Source organism: Branchiostoma floridae, chromosome 14 (assembly GCF_000003815.2).
Source record: "Branchiostoma floridae strain S238N-H82 chromosome 14, Bfl_VNyyK, whole genome shotgun sequence".
NCBI lineage: Eukaryota > Metazoa > Chordata > Leptocardii > Amphioxiformes > Branchiostomatidae > Branchiostoma > Branchiostoma floridae.
In genome coordinates, this window is record NC_049992.1 from 7343655 (window position 1) to 7361075 (window position 17421).

At 41.0% G+C, this 17421-nt stretch overlaps 2 protein-coding genes across 8 annotated transcripts in view; both read right to left on the reverse strand.

The window, feature by feature from the left end:
* Positions 1-1666: 1666 nt before the first annotated feature.
* Positions 1667-7342, reverse strand: LOC118430562 (mucin-5AC-like). 2 transcript variants are annotated; one of them, XM_035841504.1, is made up of 6 exons: positions 5737-7342; positions 5440-5580; positions 4101-4256; positions 2971-3144; positions 2398-2499; positions 1667-2051 (listed from the first exon to the last, which is right to left on the reverse strand). In XM_035841504.1, exons 1-6 carry the CDS (start codon positions 7321-7323, stop codon positions 2022-2024), a joined length of 2190 nt encoding a protein of 729 aa, XP_035697397.1. In that variant the 5' UTR covers positions 7324-7342; the 3' UTR covers positions 1667-2021. The 2 variants fall into 2 exon arrangements, with proteins under 2 accessions (XP_035697397.1, XP_035697396.1); XM_035841503.1 differs by having other exon boundaries at positions 2971-3165.
* A 1082-nt stretch (positions 7343-8424) lies between these two features.
* The window catches only part of LOC118430563 (eukaryotic translation initiation factor 4 gamma 3-like), an 11073-nt gene continuing 2076 nt past the window's right edge, over positions 8425-17421 (reverse strand). For 2 of the 6 annotated variants that reach the window (XM_035841507.1, XM_035841505.1), the window contains exons 3-11: positions 16966-17107; positions 16141-16321; positions 15509-15596; positions 15347-15409; positions 11334-11531; positions 10951-11097; positions 10060-10296; positions 9468-9572; positions 8425-8560 (exon numbers count right to left, since the gene is read on the reverse strand). In XM_035841507.1, coding sequence (XP_035697400.1) covers positions 8540-8560; positions 9468-9572; positions 10060-10296; positions 10951-11097; positions 11334-11531; positions 15347-15409; positions 15509-15596; positions 16141-16321; positions 16966-17107 — 1182 coding nt within the window. In that variant the 3' untranslated portion in view covers positions 8425-8539. The remainder of the gene's footprint in view (positions 8561-9467; positions 9573-10059; positions 10297-10950; positions 11098-11333; positions 11532-15346; positions 15410-15508; positions 15597-16140; positions 16322-16965; positions 17108-17421) is intronic. The other 4 variants (XM_035841506.1, XM_035841511.1, XM_035841509.1 and 1 more) reach the window with 4 other exon arrangements.

A 17421-nucleotide genomic window follows, 5' to 3' on the forward strand; every position in this document is an offset into this window, starting at 1 on the left:
CTTGACACACCATGGATATAGTTATAGGTTGTTCTAACTTTAAGTCCCCTTACTTAATACGATAGTGATCAATACATATAGTGTAAAGCCATTTGGAAACGGGTATCGTAAATGATCAGACAGAGCGCTTTAAGGTATGGCACAAAGTCCACTGTTACATCAAAAGAACGGACTTTGTCCATGATTCAGCTGACATGCCAAGTTAGCTTTTACATTACATGTATCCGTCAGCCGCCTTACTGTATTGGGTAAGATGATACCATCCTATTTAGATTACCCAAGGAGGTTACCATCGTAGTTAACCAGGGCTCCCTTACTCGATCCCCCATAAAATAGCGAGAATTGGAGCCCCCTTTTGATACTAAATCGTCACTCACGCCAAGGAAGTTGAAAAAAGGAGGCCTGTCTTTTTAACCTCCTTTGTTCAGGCTAACCACTTGACGCATGTGCACGCAGGTCAATGACCCCAGAGAAACCCCGGTCATTGACACCGGAAAAGTTCGGGTTATGTCCACTTTAAAATGATCGAGGATCTTTCGGCATTGTTCGGGCTTAGGGATGGAGCTATTTTCACACATGGTGTACTTCACATCAGGGACAGTTTTTTTCCCAGTAATCATTACTTAAGCAGTAGCAACTATGCTGTTAACCGCATTTTGGAGTGTTTGCTTGTACAGTAGAATCCAACTACATTTTGGGGATCTTGTAAGTACCAAGGAGGTCACAGTTTGCAGGGCAGTAAAAAGGCCATAAATTTCACTCACCTTAAGCCATGATGATTCGATTATATGGATGGCATCTGCAAGTGCATCAATTTTTGTCCGTTTCCCAAAAACAAAACTATTTGCTCATACTGTAAATCCTACAAAGCAGCTGCAAAACAAGCAAATACATGCAGTAAATTGAAAAAGACTATCGTCAAAAAGTTAAACGGAGCACAGATATTGTAGAATGCCAACGTCAAATTCCAAACTCAAAGAAGAAGATGTGAAAGAACAAGAATTAAAAATTTATTGTATGATACATGTGACATGTGTATATCAATGTGTTCAGTCATTTGTTCAACTTTCCTGGCCACTTACAATTCATTATGCAGGCAACTTTTTTGCCACTACATTATCGAATGAACATGGCTTTTACTGAAAAACAAGTGATAACCAAAGACATAACAGTTTCAAATCACCCCTGCACATGGTATAGTGGCATGAAGGGCATTATATAATGTCCTTGCTAGCATACTTTAGTATTCATGCCTGAACATGGCTATATATCATAGATAGCAAATTTTGTTTAATAAATTTCACATTCCAGATGAAAGCAAACAGAAGCATCAAGACATAACGAACAAGAATAAAACCTTAAAATTTTTGCAGAAAAAACTGAATACAGCTAATTATGATCTGCTAGCTTGATATCACAACTGTACATCTGCATTTCTTGTATATTATTAGTATATTGTAAAGAGAAACAGCAAACAGGAACCAAGTCTTGTAGAGAGTTTTCATGCTTCATTCATTGCAAAATACCGTAAAACAAATTCTGTCATATGCCAGGTCACAGTTTGAACTGAACATGCACAAGGTCAAAGGTGAAAACCCCTAACTTGTAAAACAATTCTTGTCCAGACCATGCATGATACTTTGATACAAGGGGCCCTCACCTACATGATACAAGGGGCCCTCACCTTTGACATATTACGTACAATGTTTCACAGTTCACACTTGTGTATTCTGGAAATGCATGGTGTAGTCTTGTGAGGAGCCAGGCAACTGAGGCCATTGCCAACAGTTCTTGTCCAGACCAAGGAAGTTAACCCTTTTTTTTAACCTCCTTGTTCATACCATGCTTGATAAATGTCCAGACGAGTTTTGTCTCAGGGGCCCTCACCTATGACATATTGCAAACAAGGTATCACAGTACTTATGTGCAGTTTAAACTGGCGTACTCAAGAAATGCGTGGTGTTGTCTAATGATAAAGAGCCAGGCAACTCAGGCCATGGCAAACAAGGCATGAAGGAAGGCTAGACATCCAAATCACTGCTCTTGGCATTAGTACAGGGCTCTAGCCAGCCCAAATTTTTTTCCGTCAGCCAATTTCCATTGTCGCGAGCACACTATTCCAGAAGTTAGAGAGACTGAACTGAGACCTTGAAAAACAGGTTTTAATGAGATTATCGTATGCAAAAGGGCACCGACACACATTGTCAAGAATCATAACAATAGCAAAACAAACAGTGTGTGGCTTTTACGGCCGTGGACGGCGTCCCCAAGCCGCCTGTAGCTTGATCAGATTCTTGTCCGTCAAGGTTGACGGATTGATTTTAAAATTTTTCCGTCACACACAGCAAATTTCCGTCAATTGACGGAAAAACGGACGCTGGCTTAGAGCCCTGCATTGGTACCATCAGAAAGGGCCGCGGCACCCTGTGGAGTAGACTCTTCTGCACTGGTGCTTGTGTCCTTGACTGAACCCTCAGCATCGGTAGGCATAGAGTTGGTCTAAAAATACAAACATAACAGTACAATACTATATAGTCAGAAATTAAAATTGCTACAAATGCTAGTTCACTTTTATCTCCGGGGTAACCTGTATCCAGTGTTTTTAAAAATGGTATTTGGGGTATCAAGTTGACTGACATGCAGCAGTTGCAAATTGCAACAAATTAAAAATATTGCAATTTGAAACCACCACCTGACATCCCTAAATCTAGTAAGTAAGCGCCCTGTTTTAAAAACAACAGATATAGGTTACCCCGTGGATAAAGCCTAACTAGTGTTACATTTAAAGAAATGTTTTCAGTATTATCCATATTGACCTCAAAATCAACCTACTTTTCCTGTCAGTCTCTGGTAGCACAATTTTCCTGTCACTCTACTGTACTCAAATGAATACGGAAACACAAGCAAACAAACCAATACACAGAGAACAAACCATTTGTACACGGAAGTAAAAATAAGTAAAGTACCAACCTGGGGGTTGTCCACAACAGTACTTTCTGAGCTGGAAGGGTCGATGTTACCGCCTCCACTTGCGTCATCTCTATGAGGAATCTCGAACTTGAAGTTCTTTGCAACAGTGTCCTTGACCTTGTTGACCTTCTTGGTATTTCTCTTAACGTGTAGGTAACGACGTGGTCCTTGTTGCTGCAACAGTGCAGACAGTTCCTGTGTCAATCATGTGAAAGGATGGTTGAATACAACAACATTTGTACTTCAAAGGCCTGCTCTTCAAATTTTTCACAAGAAAAACTGCTATGTACAAAAGTCCAAAGCTCAGACAGTGTCACTCAAAAACTCTTTAAATGCATTTTTAAAAGATGCAAAATTGGTGCAAAATCATGACATTGTTGTGTTTCGCTGAAGGGCAGTCATACCAGGCTACATTGTACAGATACAGACAATGTAGGGTTCCAAGGTCCAAACTTGAAACTTTGACCTTTTGAGTGGGGTCTGTGTGGCGCAACAGCAAGAGCGTTGGAGTTGGAATCAGTAGGTCTGGAGTTTGATATTTGCAATGCCCCGACCTTGTGCCCTTTGGAAAGGCACTTTACATGATATACCCACCACGATGGTGGAGTGACGCCCACCGAGCCTCACGGCTATATCTATCAAAAAGGGTGCCCAAACACCCACAGATTTGGCCAACACATCTGCACATTTGCCATTAAGAGACGTAAATTTTTTCTTTTTTAATACCTGCTGTTACGGGTGGGTACAGAAAATTCAGGTCCGGTTCAGGTCCAGGTCCTTGATTCAGTACATGAGAACTTGTGAATGGACGATAGTCAAAACAATGGTCCATTTCGCAACAAAGAAATCTGTTTTGTGGAGTATTCAACTCCCACTGGCGTTTTCAAATCCTACAAGGCTAACTGCCTCTGTACAATTGACTGTAAAACTTGGTAGAAATGACTATAGACTCTGCTCTACTTTGTTCTTGTTATTTTCCTCGACTGATAAGCCCCGAAACGTGTGAATGCCTGATAATATAATCTGTTCATTTTCAAATGGATCCAACATCCGGTCCACCAAATTTTTTCAGGTCTGTTTTTTCTGGACCGGTCCAAGAAGAAGAAACGTTTTGGACCAGTACACCGTACCTGCTGTGCCTTGAAGATGGGTAGCTGTTGCTGTCCTGTTCTTTCCATTGGTGCTGACTGTGGCAGTGTGTTGGTCCCTGCAGCTGAAGAGTGGTTTGGATTCGACGAGGGCTGCCATTTTACCCCAGTGGAAGACTGTGGTTCCCTTAACAGCACCTACAAAATTACATCATGAGGTTTCAGCACATGAATGATACAAAAATTGGTAAGATATCATTTCGCACAGTTTTCAACGTCAGAAGATGATTACACCATCAAGAGTATGTGTATTAAAACACTACAAAACCAAAGTGCATCGAATAATGAAAATCGATGAAACTTAGATGATACTTAGTCATGTGTGTAATCAGGGCTTGAAATACCACATGCATATACAGGTTTGTGCAGGTAAAATTGGAGCTGTGCAGGTATTTCTGTAGTCTGTGTAACACAAACTCCGCTGTCCAGGGCTGTAACTGGCCCCTTCTAGAGGGCCGGCAGATGTTTGGCGGGCTGCTATAAGCGAGATTTAATCAGGCTAGTATTTCTGGTGTCTACCTGCACCTAACCTGCACTGGTCCATGTACTGGTACATGTCATATGATGTAGATGTATGTGGAATGTTATAAGCTGCTTTGAATGTTACCATCTGGCATCTAGAAAATAGAAAAAAGAAAATAGCAATGGTTCCTGAGCATTTCTAGTGTGATCCATACTTCCTGAATTCAGGGTGGTGCAGGTAAAATTTTTCTGGTGAAGGTAATTTTCAATGCAGGTATGCAGAAAAGGGTATTTGCTAGTTCACCTTTACCCATGGGGTAACCTATATCTGTTGTACTGTTGGCAAGTCATTTCAAACTGCAATATTATAAAAACATTGCACTTTGAAACCACCATCCATCGACTTGACATCCCTAATAGTAATACCTTTTTCTAAATTCAATGGATAATATTAGGTTACCCTGTGGATAAAGTGAACTAACATTAGCAGGGCTCAAAATACTTTTTTCTGCATACCTGCACTGGTGCAGGTTAAATTGGAAATTACCTGCACCACTCTCAATTTAGGATTTATAGGAAGCATGGATCATACTAAAAACTGTTCAGAAACCATTGCTATTTTTCTGTAAATTCACAGGTGGTACCAGTCAATGAAGCTAGTAAAAATCCACATACACCTACATCATAGTACATGTAATATAAAACCCAGTACATGGACCAGTCCAGGTTAGGTGCAGGTAGACACCAGAAATACCTGCACAGCTCCAATTTTACCTGCACTTACCTGCATATGCAGATGGTATTGCGAGCCCTGATTAGGCATTCTGCATGGGTTATACTGGGAAATGTTCTCTTCTACCTGTACTATGTCCTGATGACTACCTGTCCCTGAGTTGGTGGGTCTGGCTTGGCTGACGTCATTCCCGGCACACTCTGCTCCAACCGAGGTTACCCTGGGCCTTTCAGGACACATTTTAGGGAATGTGGGATCCAGTAGATGCTGTAAGCGAAGATAGAGGTGTACAGACTTAACTTTCTGAAGTTTTTCACTCATTCAACACATTATTTCGTTGCTGTTCAGCTGCAGCCTATTCATAAATACCGTTATAACTATCAATGGATGCTACAACATTTCATGGACATGTATGGTTCTTACCTGTTCCTCACTTCTTTGTTGCAGGCTTTTAACGAATGCATCCACTGCATGGGTTGTCTCTGAAGACTTTCGCACAACGGGCTTCCTTACTCTCTGTACTGTTTTTGACGAAAACTTGGGTGTACCACGGGTCCAAATGTCACTTTCAACCATTCTAAGTGACCATGCAGGCACATTGATAGGACTGGTGCTGGTACTAGCACTGCAAGTACTAGAGTTTGGAGTATTTTGGACAGTTGTAAAGCACAATGAAGGCACATTCGGAGAACTGGTAGTTGTGCTAGAGTTTGGGGCATTTTGGTCTGTTGTAAGGGACCGCGTAGGCAGGTTGATAGGACTGGTAACGTTACTTGTGCTGGCATTTGGGGATTGTTGGACTGTTGCAAGTGAGCATGAAGGCACATTGAGAGGACTGGTACTTGTGCTAGAATTTGGGGCACTTTGGACTGTTGTCAGGGTTGGCGTAGGCAGGTTGAAACAACTGGTACTTGCGCTAGAGTTTGTGGCATTTTGGTCTGTTGTAAGGGACCGTGTAGGCAGGTTGATGGGACTGGCACTAAACGTTATTGTGCTATGGATTTTCCCAAAAGAAAATACACCCATCTTCGAAGGACTGGCGCAAGCGTTCTTGGTCCTGCGGACAGTTCCAAGCGAGATTATTGGCATATCAAAAGGGCTAGGCGTGAAAACCAGCAAACTGTCCTGTTCGTCCATCAACAGTGTTTTTTCTGGCAATGGCTGGATCACTTCCTGTAACACCTTCCTCCCCCTGATCAAAGCAATGGTTTCTTCCGAGGCGATGCAACGCTCAATTTCTTCCACGCAGTTCAGTAAGGTTGCTAGCGCTGTCTCTAGTTCTTCCTTACGGTTTGTGAGAGCGAATCGCTTCAGCTCAAACAAGGCGCTCAACTCTTTCTTTAAGTCGCTTGCACGTTTATCCACAGCTTGTGTTAGCACCTCTTTCAGCCTGGCCGCCCTTTCGTCCACTGAATCGCTCTGTACATCCTCATCCAACTTCAACATCATCATTGCTTCTTCTGTTTCTGTGATTTTTCCTCTCACTTTATCAATCCAGCTCCTTCCCTCGTCCATGACTTCTCTGGCTTGTTCAGCTTGCTTCTCCAAAGCTTTGACAAGCCTGGTGACTCCGTGCGTGTTATGTTCATCAACTATACACTCTCCACAGATAACTTCCTCACAGCTAGGGCAATAGTACTTGACTTCCATGTCGTTATGCCTTGCACAAACTTGCTGGTTACTCTGTTGTATGGAACCCTCAACTTTGCTGCGCTGTTTGTTGATAATTGTGAGACTTGCAAAGTCATCTCGAAGATTTCCCAAGGAGATGTTGTCTGTTAAACGTTCAACTCCCTCTACGCCTTTCTTGGCCAAGTACACAGATGTCATACACGTCGGACACTTGAAGGACCAGTCGCCATTAACGTACGTTACCAGACAGTTCTTACAGAAGGTGTGGCCGCATGGCAGCACCTTGGGCCTGGTGAAGATCTGTAGACAGATGCTGCAGTCGAAAATGTTCGTCTCCAAGCTCCGATCGACTTCTCCTTCTGGTGATGCTTCCGCCATTTTGCATTCGAACTTCGATCCGATCAAGATCCGATCCTCAACCCACGTGTACGTAAAATTACGTATCTTTAGTCGAAATTCTACGACCAGTGTGTCTTAACAACACTTTCAAAAGATTTAGGGTAGAATGGAAAGTGTTTGACACTGCAAGGAGTAATCTCCTTGGACACAGCTAGCTAGGATACGCGGGAGCAACAAGATCGTACGCTATACCGTCTCTCCACTGGCGCGCCAAAACTTTGACCTTTGAACTTCTGGGATTTCCCCACTTTTCCGGACCGCTCTATTGTAATATTTCGGGAGGGGCAGCCTGGCAAATTTTGGAACAAAATATTTATGTTCATGCAAAATAATGTATTCAAGTACAATGAACTAACCTTTAAAAAGATTAATCTGCATTAAACATAACAGTTATAAATCGAAATCCTTGAGGTATAACGTGTAACATTCATATTATGGACCACGGCTTATTCTCCAAGCAGAGGTTGAATGGCTTAGAATAGATATAGTCGTTTGGTTACTTGTAGTCGGAAAAATTACATTGGCGCGAGGGGCCGACTCAACCTCTGCTTGGAGAGTACCACGGCTAAGCGCAACGAAGGGGTTGTTATACCTGACCAATGAAGGGGCTTGTTATCCCTGACCAATTAGATGACTTATTATACCTGACCAATGAAGGGGCTTGTTATGCCTGACCAATGACGAGGCTTATTACGCCTGATCAATGAAGGGGCCTGTTAAGGCTTGACCAATGAAATGGCTTGTTATCTTTGACCAATGAAGAGACTTATCATGAATGGACAACGAAGGTGCTTGTAATGCCTCACCAACGATGCCTTGTTCGGATGACGTGTATTATCACGAGGTTGACACTAAGGATCTGCGCTGCAGACAGGGTAGATGATGATATGGCAAGAGCGTTACTTAAAGACTGTATCTGCAAGTTCAGGATTGGAGATCATCCCCAATTGAAGCTTCTCACATTATGCAATTTAGTGCCATGTATGAACCTGTATCGTGTATTTCTTTTATTGTCACTGGATAGCAATAAGTATAATGAGCATGAGCATACTGTTACAGAAAACAACAACAAGTACAATGTGTTATACATGTAGTATGTTTATTTCATGGAATCCAAAATTAACTAACATTAGTTAACAGAAGATGAGCCTCCGTGTGAATTCGGTAGATGGCCTTAATGACGTTGTCGTCCCTTTTACGGCGGCGCCCAGTTGTTCTGCAAAGCAAAATAATTTCAAACTTCATTAATGTGGTGGGGTACGAGGGGCGTTCAAGAAGTAATCCACCTGACCCATTTCCCAAAGGAGGAGATTAATGAAACTTGGTGCAGTTATTAGTCTTTCTCTTCATAGGAATCACCCAGAGTTATGCATTTCTACCATCGTTTGATGCAGCTCTGTACACCGTTTTTGTAGGACGCCCCAGGTTGGTCCTGCAACAGATGCCTCATCAATGGCAGAAGAGGGACGACCAGGTCTGGGAGCTGTTTCCACAGACTTCCGGCCATGTTTGAATTCACAATGCCAGCGTTTTACAAGGTCATATGATGGGGAATCATCACCATAAGTTTCTTTTATTTCATCAAAAGTCTCATTTGGTATGCGTCCTTTCAAATACAAAAACCGGATCACTGCGCGACACTCAACTGGCTTCATTTCACACCTGGTCCATTTCACACCTGACTCTGTTCAAACACCCTTAAATCAAAAACCAAAATTAGTTTAGAGCTGTTTTTTGCAACATAACCCATAGAGATATGAATCATTACATATGCAAAATTTCATCTAGATCAAACAACTGGAAGTGGGTCAGGTGGATTACTTCTTGAACGCCCCTCGTATATCCATGTACGACATCATTGATGTACTTTCTTATGGAAATGATTAAAGGGACTGTTTTGTTTAATGTTTCTTTCCCACATAAAGAAAATCCTTACTAACCATACCTTCGGTTTTCAAGATCGGAACTCAATGACTTTGTGTGTTTATTACTCGGTTGGTCAAATGATATATCTTGTGCGGTGACCTTGGTTGCTGAAGGGATAAAAGTCCCTTTTTTTTAAATAAAATACAACTAAAGAAATCATTATTCTCTTCTTATTTCAAACTTTGAGGTATACCAACCCTCCTGAGCTCCAAGACGTCTTGGATCATGAACCTGAGTCTTGAAGACGTCTTCTTCTGCTTGGTGTTCCTCTCCAGCTGTTCGAAGTACTGGTCCATAAGGGGCTGTAGAACACGATGGAAAATTTGACAATTCGGTGCTTTTTGCATGTATCGACTTATGGTATTCCTTTACTTTTCATTCCGCATTTAAACCCATACAGTTAGAATTCAAAACTGTATCACCTTAGCTTTATCGAAATCTTAGCTACGAGTTGAAAAATGTGAAAAAATTAGGAAGTTGGTTGAAAGCGTGACAAAAATGAGCAGTTAATGTAGGCATCCCAGAACAAAATTTGCTATGTTGTCGAATTCTGGAGTCAACGGAACAACAACGCACGTAAGACTGCCAAATAAAAATTTGAGACAACATAAAATGATATTGATTTACCTGGCATCTGGTGTCAGGAAAATATGAAAAATAATCAGTTGCTATTGTTTTCCTGCCAGCTTTTATCTCAACCTCACACTGAATCCTCCCAAAAATGCATTGAGAACAAAGGAAATAATCTGGCGTGGCCTTGAAATATACTTCATCATTCTAGATGGTCACCTTTGCTCTCTCGACATCCAGGTCCTTGCCTATCATCGTGAGCAGTCTGCACAGACACTCCAGGGATTCCTCATCGTTGAACTTGATAAGTTTGACCACACAGTCGTGCATGATGTTCTCCGCCAGAATCTTCAGTTTGAAGAGCTCGCCGATGAAGCGGATGTTACCCAGCGATCGTCTACTGGCATTAGCCATCTCCTCCTCTAGCTCTGCTTGCATCTTCTTCTTTTCGTCTTCCTGTATAGAAAGAATTCAAGCTTTAAATAGTTTAATGTATTATGGCTCGAATGGACAAGATTATTGTTGGCTACCAATGTATCATTCTATTTCCTTTGATTTCCCATTTGCCAATCCAAGGCTTGTTCTATTTCGAAGGAACGGCTGATGACGTCAGCAAACGTGCGCTTGATACCTTAAAAATAGCAATTAAGTAGGCAGCGCAACCGTGTATATATATATATATATATATATATATATATATATATATATATATATATATATACACACGGTTGCGCTGCCTATATATATATATATATACCATGATGGCTTGGAATAAACTATTTATAGCTATAGCCACGGGTGGGATTCCATCCCTAAAAAGCGGTTGTTGCCTGAGAGGAAAATAAAAGCTCAAAAACAGCCTGAAAGTAACAATTCAGTTCCAATAAATTTTGGATGCTTGCAGCCAGCTAGCTCTGAGAGATCGAGTTAGATCGTTCCTCTCACTGTTCTCGTACTCAGTGTATGGCGATTTATGTTTGTCGCCAAATTCCCGTTAGTAGGCGTTACCTTTAAGTGAGACCGTCGTGACATTTAGATTAGCCACATATTAGACAAGAAATTGTCGTTTTAATGACGGTTGAACATTTTCTTTCTAGCTTTCCTGCTTACATTCTTGGCTAGCTCTATTTTCCTCATCCTCTCGTCTTTCTCCATCTTGTTGTCTATGTCCCTCTCGAACTCTCCTTGGCAACGGTTCAGTAGCAGCTTGCGGAAATTGACGGTCTGTTTGGGGTTGTCCTTCATGGGCACTTTTAGCTACAAGGACAGAAATGATGTCTAAGGGAAACATAGCCTGGAAGGCAGGTATTTAAACTTTTTTTTCCTTCAAACGCCAAAGACTATTCGACAAATTACATGTGCACAGCCCGTGCCTGTAACAAGTCATTAAGAGTACTAATCACTGATTTATATTCTTCAAAACAAAACTTTTTGAAAAGGTGTCTAAAACAATTAGAGATTTTTCAGCACCCATGACGTGGTCACGAACTCACATGAATGAGGCAACGGCACATGTTGGCGTATGCGACGCTGAAGTTGGGCTCCGTGATGGCCTTCTCGAACACCAGGTCGATGACCCCCTTCAGCCTCTCCTCCGTCACGATGTCCAGATCCAGGACCTGCTGACACAGTGTCTGGAAGTTCTGAGAGGTCAGCTTGTCAAGGATGCCCTGCATCTTCTCGAAGACTTCCTGGCGAGAGGGAAAGCACATTTTTTTAAAAGTTGAACTCTAAGACATCCAACATTCAACATGTAATACGTATCTCAATGATTTTCTAGCTGAAGCAATTTTGTATTTGTTCAGTACAGGACTTTTTGACAAAACCTCCTAATCTACTTTTATTCTAGTTTAACTCTTATAAGTCTATTTTGGTTGCAGACATTTTGTAACCTCTGGGTTAAATAAATTTTTATATTTCAGCCATACATAGTATGGTGAAATATATTGTATTCGTAATGTTTCTTTCTTTCTTCTTTCTCCTGTCAAATCTTCAAAGTGATTCATCTCCGCCGTTCCTGGACCGAATGACCTGAAATTTGGCACAGGGGTAGAATGGGCCAATACCTTGATGCTTTGTTCTCAGTTTTTTCATATCTGCCTCTAAAATGATTTTTTTGAGATTTTTTGGTCAATTTTAGACCAAAACTGTATATTTTGGCCCCTGTACCCTGGTATTACAACCAAATGAGCTGAAATTTGACAGAGATGTGCCTTGATAATGCCCCCATATAAATTCGATAACACTTTTGGTGTACAGTACAACAAAATGCTTATTTTTGCGATTTTTTTACCAATTTTTGACCAAAAAAGGACACTTTTGGCCCCTGTACCCTGGTATTACAACCAAATGAGCTGAAATTTGACAGAGATGTGCCCTGATAATGCCCCCATATAAATTTAATAACACTTTTGGTGTACAGTACAACAAAATGCTTATTTTTGCGATTTTTTGACCAATTTTTGACCAAAAAAGGACACTTTTGGCTCCTGTACCTTGGTATTGCAACCGAATGTGCTGAAATTTGACACAGATGTGCCTTGATAATCCCTTCATGTAAATTCAATAACACTTTTGGTGTACAGTGCAACAAAATGCTTATTTTTGCGATTTTTGGCCAATTTTTGACCAAAAAAGGACACTTTTGGCACCTGTACCCTGGTATTACAATTAAATGACCTGAAATTTGGTATAGATAGGCATTAGATACTTGGTAACAAGATCCAAGTAAAATTTTTGACATAAACAACTTTAAAATGATTAATTTTTGCACTTTTCTGAGGGGAAATTTGTTTTCTTTTGGCCTCCTGACGTGACCTTCCGTGACCCCGCACAGAGCCACACCTGTGCGCGTCAGCCGCGCGCGGGCGGAGAGTTAATTGAATCAAAGACCTAGCCAATCAGCGAAGAGGAGGCCAAAGGCTAATTAATATTCATAAGCGGGGCCTCATGATCCCGCATATAGCAGTGTTCCCGCCAGGGGGAGCGAAGCCCGCCTAAGGCTCTCGCATTTTAGACTATTCAGAAGGCTTTATATTGTATCAGTTCTTAGGGGCATATCTATGATAATCGCAGCAGTCACTTAACTTCTCTTCAGGAGTTTAGCGTAACACTATTTCATGTCAAACCGTCAAAGGCAACTAAAAACAAACTTTAACGTTACTGAGTTCAACAGTACTTATAACTTGTTATCCGAAGTTGAAACGCTAGCGATGGTATTTTCGCTGCGCTGTTAGCTCCGTGCGACTGTTGTTGACGGTCTTATAACGGTATATTTTGCACCCCTGTACCCTGGTATGAGTAACATTTGGTATAGATAGGCATAAGATAGTTGGTAAAATGATCCAAGTGAAATTTTTGGCATAAAGTACTGTAAAAGGCTTAATTACAGCACTTTTCTTAGGGGAAATTGGTTTTCTTTCGTTCTCCATGCCATGACCTTTCGGACGTTCACCCCACAGAGCCGACATCTGCACCTGCGTCTAGCCGGCAGGAAGAGTTAATTCAATTAATGGTTCAGCCAATCAGCGAAGAGGAAAGCGAAGGCTAATTAATATTCATAAGCGGGACCACACAATACGTTAACTTGAAGACTCAGGCCGTACAGACTTCTCGCCAGGATTTTTTCAAAGCGTCGGACAGGGGTCCGGGGGCCGCCGAATGTCCCTGGCGGGGTCCAGGGGCAGGGCCACTGTGGGGGGGGGACCCAGGTGGGCGAAGCCCCTCCGGAAGCTCTTGCATTTTAGACTATTGAGAAGGCTTCTTTTATCAGTTTTTTTAGGGCCATATCTACGATAATCGTAGCAGTCACTTACTTCTCTTCAGCAGTTTGACTTTAAAATATTTCGGGTCAAAGCTTCAAAGACAACTAAAACCTCATAAACAACAAACTTTACTTAGCTCAACAGTATACAAAAATATTGTACGGGTTGCCATCCTTAGTTGAAGCGCTTATTTATAGCGCTAGTATCTTCGCTGCGCCGTTAGCCGCCGTGCGACTTTTGTTGACGGTCTGATATCCCTACGTCGCCGCCTCGCTGATATTCCCACGGACATGTGAAAATACCCAGCAAAAAATGCTGTTCTGCGTCAAATTCTATTCTATAAAACATGTGGGACTCAGTGTTACAGTCTAAATATTTTGTAGAAGCACCGCTGTAGGAAAGAAGGTCCAAGCAATGTAAAACATCACGTAGCATGAAGTTCGCTGTCAACTGGCACACAGCACATGACTGTTTGAAACTCTAAGTCTAATCAACAGCCGTGTTTGATTGATAGCCGGCGGTCCTTTGATGAAGTCGGCGAAAGGTGCGTTAGTTAGAAAATCTGCGTTTAGTTTTGATACATAATTATAAGTTAGACAGTGGCGAGAATGATTATTTTCTCATCAATATTTCTCTTCAGAATTATTTGAACTTAATTGTACATCTAAACAATTGGCTTACCTGTGCAATGTTTATATGATTAATGATCAGTGTACTGAAATCATGTGTAACGTATGGCTCCTAGTCAATAGATCAGCATTTTCTCTATAGTGACCACCTGTCTATAGTGGCCACATTTCCTAGTGCTGTTGTTGTTTGACATAAACTTTGAACATTTAAATTGTAAGTAACTTTAAACTGCCAGAGTTTCAGCCCAATAAAACACTCTCAGCGCCAGGGTATGAACAGACTGACCAGACAGACGAAAATAAATCCTCGAACAAGGTTCAATCGTATCTTCCGGGTCTGGCAGGAAGTTGTTAAACTAAAATAAGAATAGGCTCGATTGCTGATTGCATACAAAGTAAAACAGTTTAACAGTTTTACAGCTTGAAGAAAACAAACGCTCCTACAGTACCTGCACCTGCTTGATAATTATTAAATCGTATGCCCTACTTGAATAAAAAAAGTTCACTGCAATAATAAATGTACCCACATCACAAGGAGCTTATACTTTTTTAAACTTACACCTAGTTATCGTACTGAAAATTGTTAATGACATTACATGAAGTCATTCAACAATTTTCAGTCATGATGAAAATTTTCTGAATGGAAGGTGTGATTATTGTCATTTTCTGAAAAATAGAAGCAAGCTCTGTTTTTACCTGGAATCAATTCACAATACCAGTCCACTTTGGGGGATAATGTACTGTTAAGAGGATGTTCCATTTTTGCGCAGGGGTGATTTGGAACAGTCCAATGTTGCGTGGAAAGGGGTATGGCTGAAATATGCTGTATTTGCTCTTAAGCAAATGTCGGCCTTTCTAGTCTTTTTTCTTGATCTTTGTCAGAACTTTGGGACTTCGTGGATAATTTTACCTTGATATTGAAGATTCTGATTGAAAATGGAATTTCTTTTCTGTCTATTCTTCTCACTTTAAGTTTTTTCTTACTTTCCTGAAAATTTGCTTCCTACCTTTCCCTCTTCTATTATTCCTGGTTCCTTCTAGAAATTTCATTCAATATGAGAGATTTTCATATAAATTCTACAATGTTTTCTTGAAAATGATGGTGCGTCTTACGTCAGTTACTTCCTCCTCAGGACTCTTCTCCGCGCCTCTCTTCATCGTTGAAGGTTTCTGTAACTGTATCAATATAGCCGATATAGATCGTCATGTGCACCAAAACAAGGAGAATTTTAACACAACACAGTCTAGTTACCTAGTAGCGTTAGATAGACCTACATGTACCATTCTTCTATGGTCTCCTCCTGGCGACTTCATGTAGGATGGTATTGGCCATGGGTCAGGGATCCCTGGGGAACCTCCCATTCTGTTAACAAGGAAAAATTGTGATAGAAAATACGTTAAGACGGAAAATAAGTTTACCTCATCTGTCCCAAAAATGACATGAAAGTCTTGAAAATGTACGTTACCCAGGAAATCAACAATGAGCTCCCAAATAATGAGTGAGACGTAAAAAAATTGAGCTACGTAGAGACCGCCCTGTTATGGTAACTTCAGTTATAAACAAGACTGACAAGTTGATAATGGAACTCTACTTCCAATTGTTTCACAATCTTATCAAGATATGTTGTTCATTTCAAATCAAGGCAATGGACATTCTCATATTACGTATTGAAGGTTGATGCCAGTAGTTGATAACAAAAATCCCATACCCTTACCTTGGTCAAAATAAAAACGCAAAATAAAAATGAAGACACTCTCATTTGTTGAACTGATAATTGCAATGTTATCATTGATTGAGCAGTTAATTGTGTTAGACAGTTCATTATAGATGAGTCAAAAATAACTAGTCGTAAATTTATTGGTTAGTTATGTCATTGCTACACTTAAATGAAAAATTTTTCGCATACCCCCTGAAATCTTGCGGCCGCCCCTGCATCTGTTGCGGCGTGATAATTAGAGGCTTGTCTAGAACGACATCTACGATCTTTGGCAGTCCGTCGGGCTTGTCGATGCACTCGGGCTGGAATTGCAGGAGGAAACTCCTGTCGTATTGCTTCTTCCCCTCAGAATTCAATGGATTCCTCTGGTCTGTGTGTGTGTGGGGGGGGGGGGGGCACAAAATATGGTTTTGAAACGACAAATATTGTTTCTCATGCAGAAAAAAAATTAGCTCTTTTACTTAGGAAAATCAGAGCACAATGAATGCAGGTATACTTTTTTGTGATCTATAAATCCTAGGATGAAAACACTATCCTAAAATCAAATACAGTCAAACCTGTCTATAGCGGCCACTCAAGGGACCGGACAAATTTGGCCACTATAGACAGGTGGCCTCTGTATAGAGGTGGCAACTTGTAGATAAAATACCCAAGGGACAGACAAAAAGTGGCCACTATGGACAGGTGGCCCCTCTGTAGAGGTGGCCCCTAATACAGGTTTGACTGTATAATGAAGGTTAGATGTCCAGGTAATAAGATATATCTAATAATGATTACCCAACTAGATATAATTTTGGATACGGTCAGAGGTTTCAGTTAACATCCTGCAGTATCTTTCGACAGTGACACTGAGAAGATCTTGTTGAAGAGCAGGTTCTATACCGTAACTACATGAATTTGATATGTAAAGGAGGAGGTGAAGACAAGGAGTTGTAGCAAGTTCATGTAAGTATGAACGAATTGTTACAAGTTCTTAAAAAGTAACATGCAATAGTAAGATACATCTTTCTTTACCTTCCCTACATTTATATTTTAACCCAGATTTGTCTTCTATCTCTACTATATCTTCATCATTCTCCTCTGCCTCGTTATTGTTGGTCACACCGTCCACTTCGGGCGCCGGTGAGTCTTCCTTCGGAGCCGCCGATGTCTCGACCTTGGGCGCAGATGATACACAGATGAATCACTAGCATTTTGTGTGTGTGTGTTGTCATCAAGAAATAAAAGTATGATTACAGTACAGTACTAGTATGAACGTACCGTAGTTTCGGGTCAAGAGCTTACATGTACATTCTCGCATGACATGATTTAAAAAAAATCTAATTTTGGAACAGTCCATTTTGGGATCAGGAGGAGGATCTTGTTTTGTGGCAGAATGATACAGGGCTATCTTATGCAATACTTGTGGACTTGAATCCAACATCAGCCCACGAATGTATAAAAAAGTTTCCCATATAATACAATGTCTTT

What these genes read in the sequence shown, in the direction of transcription:
- LOC118430562 (XM_035841503.1), bottom strand. Translation starts at nt 7,323, where the DNA reads ATGGCGGAAGCATCACCAGAAGGAGAAGTCGATCGGAGCTTGGAGACG. An exon ending in AACAAAGAAGTGAGGAACAG is followed by an intron (nt 5,581 to 5,736) that starts GTAAGAACCATA and finishes CTTCGCTTACAG; the next exon opens with CATCTACTGGATCCCACATT. An exon ending in GTCATCAGGACATAGTACAG is followed by an intron (nt 4,257 to 5,439) that starts GTAGAAGAGAAC and finishes GTAATTTTGTAG; the next exon opens with GTGCTGTTAAGGGAACCACA.